This window comes from Pinus tabuliformis, chromosome 3_2 (genome assembly GCF_031772625.1).
Source record: "Pinus tabuliformis cultivar Carrire ecotype Pingquan chromosome 3_2, CPIR1, whole genome shotgun sequence".
NCBI classification, from domain to species: Eukaryota; Viridiplantae; Streptophyta; class Pinopsida; order Pinales; family Pinaceae; genus Pinus; species Pinus tabuliformis.
This window is the reverse complement of record NC_142302.1, coordinates 1,222,504,415-1,222,522,497: the sequence shown is the minus strand read 5'-3', so window position 1 is coordinate 1,222,522,497 and position 18,083 is coordinate 1,222,504,415. Positions and strand designations below refer to the sequence as shown.

The 18,083-nt window shown below is 40.1% G+C and overlaps 1 protein-coding gene across 1 annotated transcript in view; it reads left to right on the top strand.

Moving 5' to 3' along the window:
- The window catches only part of LOC149185140 (putative inactive purple acid phosphatase 9), a 121,081-nt gene extending 105,341 nt beyond the window's left edge, over positions 1 to 15,740 (top strand). The window contains exon 2 of the mRNA XM_089417778.1: positions 14,321 to 15,740. Coding sequence (XP_089273904.1) covers positions 14,321 to 15,523 — 1,203 coding nt within the window. The 3' untranslated portion in view covers positions 15,524 to 15,740. The remainder of the gene's footprint in view (positions 1 to 14,320) is intronic.
- Positions 15,741 to 18,083: the final 2,343 nt, after the last annotated feature.

Sequence of the window (18,083 nt, the reverse complement as noted above, 5' to 3'; positions counted from 1 at the left end):
ATGGTTGGATATACTTTGTTACATGTAAGTACATGCCTTTTAATGTTATTTTTGTTTACTTTTGTCATATACATTGGACTGGGATTTTCGTTGTTCTAGGGCTAATTGCTGCATGCATTTGTTGCTTAAAATTGTTGAGTTTATCTCTATTATAGCATCTCTCAATGTATGGGCCATGTAATATGAGTGAAATTTCCTAGGTGTAATTCTATCAAATAATTTGACCTTGATAAGCCATTCCTTTTGCAATCGAAGTATAAACCCAGCAAGGTTGCTTCTACTTGACCTAGAAGACTAGTAAAGTGATCTTTAGGCCTCCTTGATTGGGAACCAAGAAATCCTACTCATACTCATCATAGACTCCATTCTCCCAAATATTAAGGGACTGATATACCAAGGTTGGTCACTAAAAGCCATATTTTTTCATCTCCTTCCAAGTCTAGCCAAGTTGGGGTACCTAGGGCATCAATTTCCCAACAAGCTAGCCATAAAGAAAATTCGATTTCCTAGGGTCTCTTACGTTGGCCTTTCCTCTAGCTCTCCTCCAATTTTGATGCCATTTTGACAGTGAAGTCAGGGGAAAAGCCAAGCCCTAGCTCCAGGATCAAAACTTGTCGTGCCATCCCCAAGGCTAGTACCTCATAGGGTCAAAACAACACTTTCAAGTTAAAATTCTTTCTTTGATCCTCCCACCTTGTCTAGGGTAAGAACATCATTGGTCACCATACTCATTCCTTTTATCCTAGACTGGGTCCACTTAATCTCGTGTGGTCCTGCTCCTTTGAAAAAACAATTATTTAAGAACCATCTGGGATACCAATCGCAATAAGGATTTTAGGGATTGGGAAGTTCCTTCATAGTCACATCTCATAAACCTAACCCTTAAATCCTCCCTTCCTTTCCCTAGAAGACATTGTACCTTGCTTAGAAAGCAAGCAAGCCTTATCTTTCTAACTCTTCCAGGAAAGGGATTATTAGGGTCACCCCCATCATCTCATTGACTTATCCTTCATCGGTGACTCCATAATATACCAGGTCTCCTCCCATCGGTGAAAGTCTGTAAATAGAAGGGAGCCTTAGCTGAGGTGACAATGGGCTAAGTCTCCATTTGTTGCCCTTAGTCTAGCATTTTCCTTTTAGGGATCCCCTTTAGGTCCCCTGCTAGTTTGAGTGGTAACATTTTGGTGTCGTTGCCGGGGACACGAAATGTGTGTTTTGTTCCCCATATGACATATTGACATATCATTCTTGGCAACTCCATTGGAAGAACGAAGCCCTAGTTCTTCATTGAACTTTAAGGTCGATGCTTGTAGGGTGAAGCAAGCATTTTTCTAGGCATCTTTAATTTCACCCTGGCGACTCCTACATATGTTTCATGTATACCTCAAATAGGTTGTCATTCTTTCATAAATTTCCCGCTTTGGACATTGCTAGCATCCCTGGACATCCTAATCATGTCGCGGGAAGGATGGTACGTGGGGTGCCCGTGTTTGATGGTGATCCATTTTCCGCAATTGACCATGTAGAAAGATTTAACGCACATGCTTCAAGAGAGAAGGTTGTTCACCAAGATGTCTTTATGTTGTTGTTCATGGGATCTCTCGATGGTCATAACTCATGGCTACATCATCATGAACCTAGGAGTATCTCATCTATTAAAGAGTTCATTGATGGCTTTCTTAGACATTTTCAAGTACACCCTGCATTAAGCATCCAAGAGGAAGCCTTCATCAACCATCATCAAGACATTAAGAATCTAGGTAATGAGCAAGAAGACGAGTCCTCCTTGGGTCCACATGATGAAAATGATGATTTTGAGGACACATGTGCTGGGAAGGATGAGTTTATGGAAAGTGAAATTGAGACCAACCTTACCTTTCTCAAGGATATTACTCCTGATGAATCCTATTTTGAAAACCCTGAGAAAGATGATCCCATTAGCCCCTTGGAAGATGACATTGAAGATTATTTCCACATTGAAAAGGAGAAATGGGAAATTGTTGGTCCTCAATTTGATTGTGCTCCCATTTATGACACCGACAAGGAGGGTGAGGATGAGATTGGTCTTCCTTCCCCTCAGGCACTATTTATGATGACATACCCATTGATACCCTTGGGAAGGAGAATCTTCATTTGCCTTTGCATAAAGAGGGGCAGTGATCAATTTTCCTTTTAGGAGAGATCCAATCTTTGATACTAAGGAAATTGATAAGGCTCCCACTTCTCATGAGTATGATTCTATGTTTAAATCACATGAGCCTTTAGATTATGATTTTGGGAAAGCAAAACCCGTTGAATACAATGCTTATTTCTCCCTTGGTCCTCATCTTGGGTCTTCATCAAGTGATTCCCTCACCCTTGGTCATATGATCTCAAGTAATTGTGAGCCCCTTCCCCCTCCCAAGTATGGTGTCAAGGAAAAGCCCTTCATTTATCATACTTTTCCTCCTTGGACACCTTCAGGGTTTTGATCACTCCATAGTCTCCCCTCTCTAGTGTAATCATCATGTGAAACCTACTTGTGTTTCTCCATCTCGTCAGCCTCCCTTTCCTACTAATCATAACCCAATGAAGGCCATAAGCCACGACGTAAATAATAAGCAAAATGGTGGAAGTGATATGCCAGAGGTTGCCATTCATCAAATGCAAGAGAAGATCTCATGGACTAGATTACATCCTTTTCTTACCTCTTTTCACATAATCATCCATGTTTGGGAATCATATTTTCCCACCTCCCACCCACAACATCCTCCATGTGTTTCAGTTTGCATTCGCTTTGGGATCTACTACATGAGTAATCATATAGGCAAACATATCTATATTAACTTGATGATATGTTGGTTGCACTGGCTTTAAGATTACTCTTAGTATTAACCCTACTACATGCATGGTAGGATAGGATGTATTGCATGCTCATTTTCTCATTAGAACTAATGTCATATGATATTTCTCATGGTAGATAGATGCATAGTTGCATAATTTATTTTCTGTTGATTTTATGGCCTAACATATAGCGTGTGCAATCATGAGACGCCGCGAAAGCATGCTGCCCCGTGTTTTTTTCCATCTATTATGTGTACAGGTGACAGGTCTACGGTAACCAAGAGATTGTTGGAGTTCTCGTGACCTTCCGTTCAAGTAGCTTCGCCCACTTCTTCGAGAGATCACATCCTAGTTGGAGCCAGATGTTACCCACCATTTTGTGGGTAATATCCCTAGGAGAAGTTTTTTCTCCAAGATGGTCATCAACCAGCAGTCAGCAGACCCTTGCAACCACCAGCTAGTTCATTGTGCCATTTTCTCTGCAACCTGAGCCAACCATGTGGTCCTCACCCATCTGCCATGAACGTATGTTTGAAGATGCGCCTCCCGAATCTAAAGGTATGCCTTGTCATCTGGAAATTGAGTATTGTAGTTTGCTTATCATGGACACTTCTGGGCATGGATTAATGGGGGGATTCGATGGAAAGAATGGTCTAGGTCGGTGCTTTTGTCCCCTATACCCCTTTTAGGAATTAACCTTGGATTCTAGTCCTGTGGGATCTCTTTTACTGACCATTTGGTTCTAGGGATGGTATTTCATGGGGAACCCCGATATTAGTTGCGTGGTCCCGCTCCCTTATTTGCTTGTATCATCTTCTTTCCATCCATTATTACCCCATTCATCATTTTTCCCGCCTGGGTCCACATTCTTCCGTTGGGTCCACATAGGGTTAGCTTGCCCCTTCCCCTTGCCCACAGCGTGGGTCATGGCTTGGAATGAAGCCCGAAGGTTGATCAATTGAAAAAAATGATAAAAGCATATATGGCCACATCCAACAGGAAAATGTACCACAGATGCAAAAGATGGTAGAGACAAATACATTTAGCACGTGGGTAAAAGCCAATATATGAGCTCTGCCCCATCATCATGGCCATCACCCTGGTTCCTACAGGTTCTATGAGCCTTCTTCATCATATAGGAACCCACGATTGTCCCAATCCCAAGTGGGCGATGAACCGCCCCACCTTAAAAGGGGGAATTCACTGTTATATCTTATACATCATGCTCTAACCCCTTAAGCCTCGAGCAGTTAATCAAAGAAAATCATAAAAAGGCAAAAGGCATATAAATAACGGTGGAAAAATCAAGGTCGGGGCACCTCATGTACCACGATTGCTCCCTCCTACACATTATAAACCCAAGTGTGGGTTTCCCTCCTATTAGATACCCTTGTACCCCAACATCTGACCCAGGGCTGCCCCTTCTCATTCCCTACTTCATTCACTTATTTGTCACATGTCACCACCTCTTGAAGGATGTACCCTGACTATATTATTCCCTTAGAAACCACCTAATAGGATTATTGGTTAACCCCATTTGGAGTTTAGGAGACATTGGCACATCCCGAAGCCCATTATGGAAGGGGAAGCCATTATGAAGTCCCCACTTGTGGTCCATGATTAGGTAAGCTCATTTACTCGATTTCCCTAATGACATGTTGTACTGGAAAGTTAGGGGATGCATTGGATCTTATGCAGGATTGCAGATGGTTTCTATCTTGAGTTTGGTTTTCCTATACGGGGTCCTAATCCTCCAGAGGGCTACATTGGCACATGCAGGGTGAGCATTGAGAGCCATGGGCCTCCACAACAATAGATTGCACTCCATGGATCCCCACAGCCATTCAAAGATTGCTCGTGGTTCACTTATTGGATGAGGAGGATGCACCTGATCCATCATGCACAGTTGGCCCTACTCCACGATGATGTGGCATCACCTACACCATCATCCTAGCCCTTGCATGTGATCTACAGGCATCTTCAATTTGTTTGGAGACCCATGAGGACACTTGTGTGCCCCCACATGTAATTTGGAGCACCACAGGTTATTACAAGGGTCCAACCCCTTGTACACTGCTTTTGAGGGTCCTATTCTTCATTGTGGCACCCATGGACCTCATTAGGCCTCTTACAGGGCCCTACGACGTGCATAGATTATTATTTGATTTCTTGAGAGGCTTACTTTTTCATTTATGAGCTAGTTTGGTGGGCTTGTCACTAAAAGTTGTAATATTAGAACATTATTTTATTTTTGGGGCTTATGTAGGCCAAGGAAGCTAATTCAAACTCTTTAGTTGTGTATAAATACAAGTGAGATGAGCTAATTTGCTCATCATCACTTTTGTTTGGATCTCTTATCTCTCTTGCGATTTTTGCACTTTTTCAAGAGGAGGGATTGGAGATTTATGGATGAGTTTTGATGTGTGGATATTGGTCTATCTTCTCTTGGAGCTTCTTTATTGTCAAATGTGAATGGTTGGATATACTCTGTTATATGTAAGTACATGCCTTTTAATGTTATTCTTATTTACTCGTCACATACGTTGGATAGGGATTTTCACCGTTCTAGGGCTAATTGCTGCATGCATTTACTACTTAAAATTTTGGAATTTGTCACTATTATACATCTCTCAATGTATGGGCCATGTAATATGAGCGAAATTCCCTAGGGGTAATTCTATCAAATAATTTGACTTTGATAAGCCATTCCATTTGCACATCGAAGTATAAAAGTTGAAAGGTTGCTTCTACTTGACCTAGAAGGCTAGTAAAGTGATCTTGAGGCCTCCTTAACTGGGAACCAAGAAATCCTACTCATACTCATCATAGACTCCATTCTCCCAAAGATTAAGGCATTGATCTACCAAGGGTGGTCACTAAAAACCATATTCTTTCACCTCCTTCCAGGTCTAGCCAAATTGGGGTACGTAGGGCATCAATTTCCTGACATGCTAGCCATCAAAAAAATTTGATCTCCTAGGGTCTCCTGCGCTGGCTTTTCCTCTAGCACTTCACGAATTTTGAAGCCATTTTGACGGTGGAGTCAGGAGAAAATCCAAGCCCTAGCTGTAGGATCAAAACTTGCACTGCCATTCCCAAGGCTAATACCTCATAGGGTCAAAACAACACTTTCAAGTGAAAATACATTTTTTAATCCTTTCCCCACCTTGTCTAGGGTAAGAACGTCATTGGTCGCCATACTCATTCCTCCTCTCCTAGACCGGGTCCACTTGGTCTGTGTGGTCCTGCTCCTTTGAAAAGGCAATTCTTTAAGAACCATCTAGGATACCAATCACAATAAGGATTTTAGGGATTGGGAAGTCTCTTCATAAGTCACATCTCATAAACTTAATCCTTAAATCCTCCCTTCCTTTCCCTAGAAGACATTGTACCTTGCTTAGAAAGCAAGCAAGCCTTATCTTTCTAACTCTTCCAGGAAAGGGATTATTAGGGTCACCCCCATCATCTCATTGACTTATTACTTCATCAGTGACTCCATAATATACCGGGCCTCCTCCCATCAGTGAAAGTCCGTAAATAGAAGGGAGCCTTTGTTGAGGTGACAACAGACTAAGTCTCCATTTGTTTCCTTGGTCTAGTATTTTCCTTTTAGGGGTCCCCTTTAGGTCCCCTGCTAGTTAGAGTGGTAACAGGGCCAATCCACGTGTTTTGTCATGCTGATATAAATTTGAGTATGCATTCATTGCAAACATTAAAAGAGTGTTACTAATTTTCACTTTCCTATCACTTGGTAATTAATATAAAAAATTGGGAAAGCATTCACACATATGAGACACCTATTTTTCGTCAAGCTGACCCCGGAAAAACCCCACAACATCTTGGGGAAAACTAGTCTTCAAAGGAGGATTTTATTGTTTGAGAAATTATAAAATAGTAAAAAAAAATCACTGTACTTATCTCCCTTTTTTGCTTTAGCATTAGTTGCATTTTTTGGAAATTTGTGCCCATTGAACAATTCAGATTTTCAGCAAATATAGTGCCCAGAATTTCTGCATTTTTTTACAGCTTAGCTCCTTGGAATTCGTGCCCAAACTCAGCCTCAAAATCGGTGCAAACTCAGCCTCGAATTATGTGCCTAAAGGTGACTTTTCTGCCTCAAAATTTGTGCCAAACAACAACAAAATCCCTCCTTGATTTTTGCGCTACTTGAGTATGTTGTCCCGAAATTCGTGCTTGATAGTGGCAACATTCTCCTCAAAATTCGGGCTTGTCCTGCTCCTCGAATTTCATGCAGCAGCTCCTAGAAATTCGTGCCTCCTTGCCTCAAATTTTGTGCCTGTTGTCATTCTCCTCGATTTTCTTGTTGTTGTGGCTGCCTCCTTCTCCTTGGAATTTGATGTTGATTTCTGGTAACATCAGATGTGCTCTAAGTCTCAAAATTTGCAGGGAGGCTTAGACACATGCATTCTCCAATACCCAGAAATCGTTTTGGGAAATTCCACCCAGAGACAATGTTATTAAAATAATTAATTATTTTTAATAGGACCCTAAGTCTAAACTTAGGAAGTTAAAATAATTAATGGGTATTAATCTAAACTGTGGGTGTAACTTCTAAAAGAAGACGAGGATCAAGCCAAAATGATCTAAGCCATTGATTAGAAGTTAATATGGGTCGTTGGTTGTTCAACAAAAAGATATAAGAAGAGGCTTGAGGGGCACTTGGAGAACACACATCGAAGGGAGATCAAAAGATCGACTTTTTGAAGTAGAGCAACTGCGGGAGAGAAAATCGAAGTGATCTTTTGTAGTGAAGGGTAGGGATAGTAGCTGGGGAGGAGTTTTCTTGGGCTGGAGAGTACAAGGTAGAGAGGAAAAAATGATGTCCAGAGAGAGGATGACGTTGGCCCACGCAACGCTGACGCAATGGCAGTGCATAGCCTAGAGGGAGTTTGAATTCCTGCTGAGGAAATCGAGTTTCAAAAGCCGAGAGCCGGGGTGTGAGACTGGGAGGCTGGAAATCGAATTTTCTGGTCAACAGAGGGTCCAAAGGAGGAGCATCGCAGTTGCTAGCAGAGGTGACGCAGAGACTACATGGGGTTGATGCGGTTTTGTGCAGAAGATGATGCAAAAGGGACGTAAAGCCTCTATTCCAGCGAGATCAGAGTCGGATTCTTCCACTGACAGGGTGAGAGCATCTCACTACTTGTTTTGTCCAGTTTCTCTCTGTATCGGATAGCCAGTTGGCCATGCAACGAATTGTACTAAGAAATTACTACTGCATAATAATAAAACCCTCAGAGTTGCTGCAACAGTTTTCCCGCATTGGGTTTTCCAGGGACATTTGTCCAAAAATAACTGTGTAGATGTGTTGTGTATTTCTTTCTTGTTCAATTTCTTGTTTTCATATTTTATTTAAATGGTGAAGGCTGCAGTGTATTCATTTCAGTGTTTACTATCGGAAACAGTAAATAATTTGGTTCAATAATTAACAAATAGGAAAAACGTAATTAGTTGCTGCAGTAGGAATTTTGGCATCCAAATTTTCACATTTGAGACCTTCTCTAGCTGCAAGTTCTCTCCTTCATGAAGTTTTCCTCCCCTCTCTTCTCTTCGTGCTCTCTCTCAAGTGTGAAGTGAAGAATGAAATGCTTTTTTCCTCTTTTGTCTCCTTGGAAAAGATTGAATTCCTAAACCTAGGATCCAATGGTTGAGATTTAATCTCCAAATCTCAAGATGTGTGGTTGAGATCAATTCTCCCCAATGACCCCCTTCATACATTGGCCCCATCACTTGAAAGTCTCCTATGATCCAAACTTAAACGTGAATGTAGCAAATTACAAAAATAACCATAAATACAAAAATGTAGCAGAAATGACACTTAATTTCATTAATATCAAATACTGAAATATGCTTACAAAAAGAATGGAAATAAGACTAGTTTGGGCGCTGGTAGCTTATCTTTGAGCAGAGATGTGGCGGCTACATGTCTTTGAACTGTGTTATAATGAGGCTCAAGGGCCTATTTATTATTGAACAACAAGGGAAAACCCTAAACAACCAAAACTCTAACCTTAGGAGATGGAACACCAAGAGTTTGTGGGCCTCGTTGAGGTTAGTTGGGTAGCCAACTTCCCGTGGTTGTAACTTGGTCATATTATCTCCGTTTGGCGCCTTCAATACCTTGTTGAAAAGATCTCTCTGACTACTAGAGGATTTGCGGCCCTTGCTTATGACCATGGGCTCGCTGTGGACCTCAAAAAAATGCTGTTTAGGGGGGTCAAAACTATTCATCATCATGCTACACTATTCATCATGTTGCACCATGCATCATACTGCACTAAGCATCACTGTGCTGCACCACTGTCATTGTGCACTATGCTGCACTATTCCATCACTGTGCACTATGTTGCACCATCATACTGTTGTAATATATGTTGTACCCCATTACATCATGTTGCAACATTCATCATCATGTTGTCTTCAAATTAAGACACCAAGGTAGTCCTAGCTATGGTGCTATGGACTGCAGCCTAGCACATAGCAATGCTGAAGAGAATGTCTTTGAAACTTTACTCTCATCAAACCATGAAAGAGTGCAGACATATATATATATATATATATATATATATATATCACAGGTATACAGGTAGATCCAAATACTGTCCTTGTCTGAAGTCATACCTCCGAGAGATTGTATATAGGATTGCTGTAGATAACATCCACGACAAATAACCTTCCTACTACAGCTCTCCTCCTGTACCTACGGCCCACACAAACACATAGATAGCCCACCTTAAAACTGCCCCACAGACCTGCGTTATCCTCTGTTGAAACTCGGCCCTCAAGCCAGCGCTTCGGCCATCTAACAACAGCTCGAATATCCTTCAATGAGCCCTAAAACAGTGCCCAAACTGCCTCGCTGTCTTTGCCTCTTTGCTGTGTCTACAACAGAAAATTTTGCTCCCTTGACCGAGTTCTCTTTCACCTACAACGAGCTCTTGTTGAGTGCTACACCACTGCCCTTCTTGTTAGGGCTTTTTCATGGGGTAGTGTTAGGGCAAGGACTGTGCTCCAGCACAACGTAGAGTGCTATGAACCTTTCCATAACAACGTATAGGATTAGAGCATTCCTTCCATGACTGCGTTTTAGGCATCATCTCCATGATTGTGTTTTAGGGCAGCATTGTCTCTTAAGATCTCTCCTCCCACCAAAACCCAAGACAAGTGGAGAGGAAGAGATTGCAAGAAGTGTGTGTGCAAATGACCTTCAAGGCACCTCTATTTACAATAAGACTTTGAGCACAAGTGGGGGCAATTTGGTTGCTGGCCGACCTTGACGAATTGTCCCATAACACAAATAAATTCATATCTCCATGAATACTTGTCGGAATCGGATGATCTTTAGATCAATCCTACACCTCTCGATGAGAGGAATCCAAGAAAAATATCAGCTGCCATAAATAAGATGACTCACATGGAGTTTGGCTCTAGTTGCCAATAAATATGATGACTCACATTGATCGAGAATGTCTCATACCATTCTCTACTGACCCGAAGTCAGTTCCAAACAAAGAGAGTGTATCATATCACTCGTACTGATCCGAAATCAGTTCCAAAAGAGAGTGAGTTATATTACTCTTACTAACCCGAAGTTAGTTCCAAAAGAGAGTGTCTCAAACCACTCATACTGACCTGAAGTTAGTTTCATTGATCCCAGATCAATATCATCCTAGCATAGGGAGTACGGTAGATACACGATGCGTCCATCAGTACTACTATGGTCCCTATCCTCATTTCCCTACTCATTGGCCAGATGAGAGGTACTTCCCATGAGTCCCGGACTGCATGGGTAGGATGTCTCAGCAGGAGAAGGATGAACCACTCAGCCTGCCTACATGTTGCCATAGGGTATCCTAGGGGAAGGCTGAACCACTCACCCTGTACATAGCAAATCACTAGGGGAAGGTTGAACCACTCACCCTATGATTTTGTGTCTCAGCAGGAGAAGGATGAACCACTCATCCTGCCTACATAGCAGACCACTAGGGCAAGGCTGAACCGCTCACCCTATGGCTGCTCATTTCTCCACGATATACCCCTAAGCTCCTCGGAGCTCCCATAGCTCAATGTCCATCTCATACAGGACCTTCAGGAGAGAGTCGCTCCACGACTCCTAGTCGTTCTCGGAAAGTCACAAACTTGACCTTTCCCAAGGGCTTCATCTGAATATCGGCGACCTGCACATCAGTTCCAATACGCAGGAACCTTCTTGTTCCTTGTTGTACCATATCCCTGACAAAATGGTACCTGATGTCTATATGCTGGGAGCGATCATAGAGCATGGGATTCCTCAACAATCGAATCCCCCTCTGGTTGTCACAGAAGATCACGATGGTATCCAGCACATGTCCAGGTCATTTCCCAGATGACCTGCATTCCTTTTTCCCTTGCCATTGTACCTGTCATTCCTTCGACCCTTGGAATGATTGTTATCATCATCAAGTGATGTGTCCCTTCTACTCGGACACTCCTTCACATAATGGCCAGACTTGATGCAAGCAAAGCATCTGCCTTTCCATCCATCCTTAGATCCCGACTTCTCATTGAAGTAACCTGTAGGTAGGCCACCAGATGTTTCTGCTGCGCCTCTTTGATAATCTCTTTTGCTTCGACTTCACCCTTGGTGAATTTGAAGAGGGATGAGGAACCCATTGATCCTTTCCAACTGTCTTCAGTGATTGCTCTTTCACTCTTTCTTGGGCTTTGTCTTCGCCTCACCTCTAATACCATGTTAAGGTTTTGGTATGTTCTATGCAAAGAGCAATTTATTTCAATTTTTCCATTTAGCTCAATATCTATTCTAGATTAGCAATCACATCAGCATCATAATAAATTGCAGATAGAACATAAACATAAACATCAGAAGACAAGCCAAGACAAGAGGACACAAGATGTGGCGCCAGCCAAGGACAAACCCCAATGTGGGGAAACCCTTGATCAATTCTTCTTATATGTTCTTCAAAAGTTCAGCACAGAGAGAGAGATAGTACATATACATCAGAAGTCAACATTTTGACTTGTCATAATAAGAGCAGAGATCATCTCTAAGAAGATGACACATGAGGTAGCTTAACTGAACTCAGTTGAAGGCATGCTGCTTCAACTGATCCTCCAAGGTGACTCCATCACCATGTTGTACCTATCACTGTGTTGCACCATGTTGTACCATCATACCATGTCCATCATCACTGAGCCACACCATGTTGCACCCTCTGCACCATGCTGCACCATCACTGAGCTGTACCTCATCATGATGTACCCAACACGCTGCTCTTCATCATCATGCTGCACTATGCATCATACTACACTAAGCATCACTGTGCTGAACCACTGTCATTGTGCACTACTCTGCACTATTCCATCACTGTGCACTATGCTACACCATCATACTGCTGTAATATATGCTGTACCCCATTACATCATGTTGCAGCCTTCATCATCACGCTGTCTTCAAACTAAGACACTATGGTGCTATGGCCTGCGGCCTAGCACATAGGAATGCTGAAGAGAATGTCTTTGAAACTTTACTGTCATCAAACCATGAAAGAGTGCAGACATATATATATATATATATATATATATATATCACAGGTATACAGGCAGATCCAAATACTGTCCTTGTCTAAAGTCATACCTCCAAGAGATTGTATATAGGATTGCTGTAGATAACATCCACAGCGAATAGCCTTCCTACTACAGCTCTCCTCCTGTACCTACGGCCCACACAAACACATAGATAACCCACCATAAAACTGCCCCACAGACCTGCGTTATTCTCTGTTGAAACTCGGCCCTCAAGCCAGCTCTTCTGCCATCTAACAACAGCTCAGATATCCTTCAATGAGCCCTAAAACAGTCCCCAAACTGCCTTGCTGTCTTTGCCTCTTTGCTGCGTCTACAACAGAAAATTCTGCTCCCTTGACCGAGTTCTCTTTCACCTACAACGAGCTCTTGTTGAGTGCTACACCACTGCCCTTCTTGTTAGGGCTTCTTCATGGGGTAGCATTAGGGCAAGGGCTGTCCTCCATGACAGCGTAGAGTATTAGGAACCCTTCCATAACAGCGTATAGGATTAGGGCATTCCTTCCATGACTGTGTTTTAGGGCATCATCTCCATTAGGGCAGCATTGTCTTTTAGGATCTCTCCTCCCACCAAAACCCAAGACAAGTGGAGAGGAAGAGATCACAAGAAGTGTGTGTGCAAATGACCTTCAAGGCACCTCTATTTATACTAAAACGTTGAGCACAAGTGGGGGCAATTTGGTTGCTGGCCGACCTTGATGAATTGTTCCGTAACACAAATAAATTCATATCTCCATGAATACTTGTCGGAATCGGATGATCTTTAGATCAATCCTACACCTCTCGATGAGAGGAATCCAAGAAAAATATCAGCAGCCATAAATAAGATGACTCACATGGAGTTTGGCCCTAGTTGCCAATTTTAACATCATCCCTCCGCACTAATTACACTGTCATTAGGCACCAATACTTGGAAATTTCTCAATCGGACAACTTTTATGCTCATTGATGTCCTCAGCTTTGCATCTATAATTTGATAAGTATATTAGAATCATTGGGCCCACCACATTTCTATCCTTCACTTTTTCTTTTATCCTCAAAGTCTGGTATTGAGTAATTTCCAACATGGCAACAAGGGAGACTGTCGCTTTTATCGTTCCTGGTCATCTTTATCCATTGTGCTCTCCTGGATAGGTGTCGATTCCTCTGGGTTACTATCAATTGTTTCAGGCTCTTTGTCAACAATCTCAATCATATGAATCTTTGTGGAAACCTTGCATTTGTGTCCTTTAGACCAGGTTTCTTTGCAAGTGTAGCAAAGCCCCACTGAACGCAGATCAACAAGATTTTTAGGGTCTAAAAATCTAGCTCTTGATGAACCCAATATTCGACACTAAAGAGGAGTTGGATTTTTCATTACCCCCAGAGTGTAGCTGACAATGTGATTGCTTGATTCTTTTACTTCTCGCTCTCGAAAATATATTGGCCTGGATTTTCTATGTATATACAAGAAAAATGTCCAGACGAAATGGTTTGACTCCTATTTGCACTGGTTTTCTTCTATTTTTTCTCTTTCTGTATTTGGAATGAAAATTTGAAGTTGAACTTGTGATTTGGAAACTCCTAAAGTAGGCCATAAATCCTAAAGAAGGCTATTTGATGTTGCATAAGTTTTAGAAACAGACCTTACGAAACTCTGTTTCGTGGACAGTATTTTTCACTTCTTGTGATTATGCTTTCATTAATCATTCAGTCTTGTATAAAAATAAATATTTCAGAAGTCATGGTGTAGCTATGGATTTGTAAATCAAGTGAGTGTCTATCATTAAATACGTTTTCGGCTAATTGTTGCTATTTTTATTTTCTGCCGTGCTTCAGACCTAAGTCTCTCATGTTAAGCTCCAAACATAGGAATTTTATGTAACAGAATGTATATGCACCATTTATGTGGCAGGTCGGAAGCAATAAGGGTGGCTGGAGTTCGATTCAGAGTTTTGTATCTTCAGATAAAGATTCAGATGAAACTATTGCTTTCCTCTTTGGTGACATGGGAGTATATGTACCATACAAAACTTTTTTCTTGAGCCAGGAAGAGAGCAAGCTTACAGTCAAATGGCTAAAGCGGGAGCTTGAAAAGCTTGGGGATAAACCTACATTTATTTCTCATATTGGTGATATGAGCTATGCCAGAGGCTATGAATGGATATGGGATGCATTCTTTACTCAGATTGAGCCTATAGCATCCAAGGTTCCTTATCATGTATGTATAGGGAATCATGACTATGACTGGCCATCACAACCGTGGAAACCTGAATGGTCAACCGGAATGTATGGAAATGATGGAGGTGGTGAATGTGGGGTCCCTTACAGCTTAAAGTTTCAGATGCCCGGTGATTCTTCTCTTCCCACTGGAAATGCTGCCCCATCAACTAAAAATCTCTACTATTCATTTGACTTCGGAGTTGTACATTTCTTGTATATGTCCACTGAAACTAATTTTTTACGAGGAAGTGATCAATATACCTTCATAGAGCAAGACCTGAAAAAGGTTGATAGAAACAAGACGCCATTTGTAGTATTTCAAGGTCACCGTCCAATGTATACCACTGACTATGCACTAAGTGAACGGCCCCTACGAGAAAAAATGATTGAACACTTGGAGCCTCTGCTAGTTAAGTATGGAGTCAATCTTGTCTTATGGGGCCATGTTCACAAGTATGAGAGATTTTGTCCATTGAAAAACTTGTCATGTGGAAGCATGGACAGTGAAGCTGATCTTCCCGTACACGTTGTAATTGGAATGGGTGGACAAGACACGCAGCCAAATTGGGAACCTAGGCCTGATCACCCAGCAGATCCTATCTATCCACAACCTGTTAGATCTCTTTACCGAAGCAGCGAGTTTGGTTATACAAGATTATATGCAACTAGGGAAGCACTGACACTTTCCTATATTGGGAACCATGACGGACAGGTGCATGATGTTTTAGATATCCGCTTGAAGGGTGTTAAGAAAGCCTCTGACTGGATTTGGTTCTTGAAGGCGGGTAGCTTATTCCTGGTTGGAACTTTGCTCGGTTTTATTGGTGGATACCTATTCAACCCTAAAAGAGAACGTGTTCAATGGAAAGGGATGGAAAGCATAAAACATTTATAGATGGCATAGAAGACGAAGATACTATGCTAGCAAAAAAAAACTACAAACACCAAAACATGTTTTCTTAATGGATACCTATTTATAATTTGGACATGTTCAGTGGACAAGAATGAAGACTTATGAATCCTTATGTATATCATGCCATAAAAAGCATGAGCATAAAGTGACTATTTAAATATTCAAAAACCCTAGATTGCAAATGCTTGCATGATTATAATGGTGTCCATAGATCAATTATGCATTAAGTAGGAGAGATATCTAATTTTTTTATATATTTAATTTGGAATTGATAAATGTTTTTTTTAAATAGAAATAAAATATTCATTGAATAAAAAAATAATGTTAATTATAGTAGAAAACACAAATAAATATAGATATTGGTTAGTTTTAATTTAAAATATTATTGATATTATCCAATATGAAGGAGATGTGTAATTCCTTCCACACATATATATATGTGTAAAATACTAAATGTCAGCTATATATATAAATAATAGATAGAGCAATATATATATATATATATAGAGAGAGAGAGAGAGAGAGAGAGAGAGAGAGAGAGGTATTTTGAGTGTAAGGGGGACATGTATTTAAAAATATATTAATAACAAAAAACATCTCAATGTGAACAATGTGGACCATAAATAAAATATTTCAATATAATTACTTATATATTATATAAAACGATTGAAAATAATTATAAAAATATTATGATTAAAACATTTTATTATTGTGTTGCTTAAAATGAATGAGATGTGTAATTCCTTCCATGCTTAGACAGAACCAGCATAGATCCATCTTAACCCCGAATATATCAAATGTCAAGTGGGATCAAAACTCTCAAGGTGCAAACTTTTCTTCAAGTTTTGCAGTATAAAAAAGGCTTACACTTAAGAGATTTGATCCCTCTTAGCACTTGATATATATAGGGTTAAAATAGATCTACATTGGTCGTAGCAAAGAAAACCAAGTTAGTAGGCTAAGCTAAAGTATTTGTATCAATCAAATAATCCTTCTAATAGCTATAGGATTCTCTTTCCTATATCTTGATTAGGCCTATTATGTAAAGCTATGTTTATGAGACATCTATTTTTTGTGGGGGTGCTCTTATTTTGAATGCACATGATGTAAATAATTTATAACAACAACTTATTGTTAAAGCTTTTTACCTTCACCTTGTAATAATGTGATTTTATTCTCCAACTTCATACTATGCAAAATACCTTGTCTTATTCATTATTATTATTTTTATTTATCATGTTTTTTTAAAGGATACAATCTACCTCCAATGTATGGATGAATTTAGTATGTGTTCTTCTAATCGTGTATTTATTTTCCCCTTCATTTGGATCAAGCATTGATAGTTCATAAATCTTAAGTTGATGCACATTGAGAACTTGGTTTAGCTAATAGATGGAGATATTCATGTTAAAAGCCTCTTCTAATATTTTAATCAATCAATTCGTGGATCGAACTTGAGAGATATATGTTTTATATTTTCCCCTTTAGCCTTTCTTTTAAAATATGCAAACTTGAAACTTGTTATCCACTCTATGTTTATCATGTTGAGCTTTATACTTTCTTTTGCGCTTCCTAGATATGTTTAGTATGTACCAAATTCTCAAACTAGCATGATAAATCAAAGTTAACCACATACAAAAAAAGTGTGTATGTGTTGCACAACTCCCAAATAAATAATAGAGATGGGTTACACAATAAATCCTTAGAAAATGGGAGAACCTTTTCCAAATAACCCCAATACATCCATGTACCCAAACCATATTTTCCTATCTCAATAATGACTATATGGACCTCTATATATATACCTATTTTCACTCATTCCTCGTGTAGATCCTTTATTAGGCCTACTCCTACATATAAATTTAACTCTATATATGTCATGTGTATGGTCATATCATAGTTGTCAAGAAATAGAGCTCGAGTAGGAGCTTCTTGCACATGTTAGATGTGAACATGTGAGAAGTAGTTCGAGACAACTTCTAATGACTGCTCAATAAAAGTGAAATAATATCATCTTGTAATTTCACTATAAATAAATAAAAGTGAAAGTCAAATTTTACAAGTTTTCCTAGTCTTAGAAATATAAGTAAAATATCTAGAATATTAGTGAATTGGATTTGTTCTAATCTTAGTCGTACACTCGTTGTTGAGATAAGATGGTTGGTAGGATTAAGGTGATTGGTTATTAAAATGTTTGAAATTAGTTGCTAGGATTGAGGAGATTAATTGTTTCTCACAAAGCATAAATAAGAAAAGATGGGAGAAGTTGAAATGCATTGGAATACTTCAGAGACGCATAGATCAAGAGGAGAGTGCATATGAGAGGAGAAAGTGTAGATTTGTTGTAGCAAACCGTGAGAGGAAATCCATGCAGCAACAACACTGTACAGTTGTACAATAGTCATTGCTACCTTCTTACAGTTGTACAGTAATCATTGCTACCTTCTTTGTTTAGAAGAGTCATACTTCTATTTCACCATGTCATACTTCTTTGTTCTGCAGTGCTTTGTTTACCATATAGTTGCTAAGTTACAACAGAGTG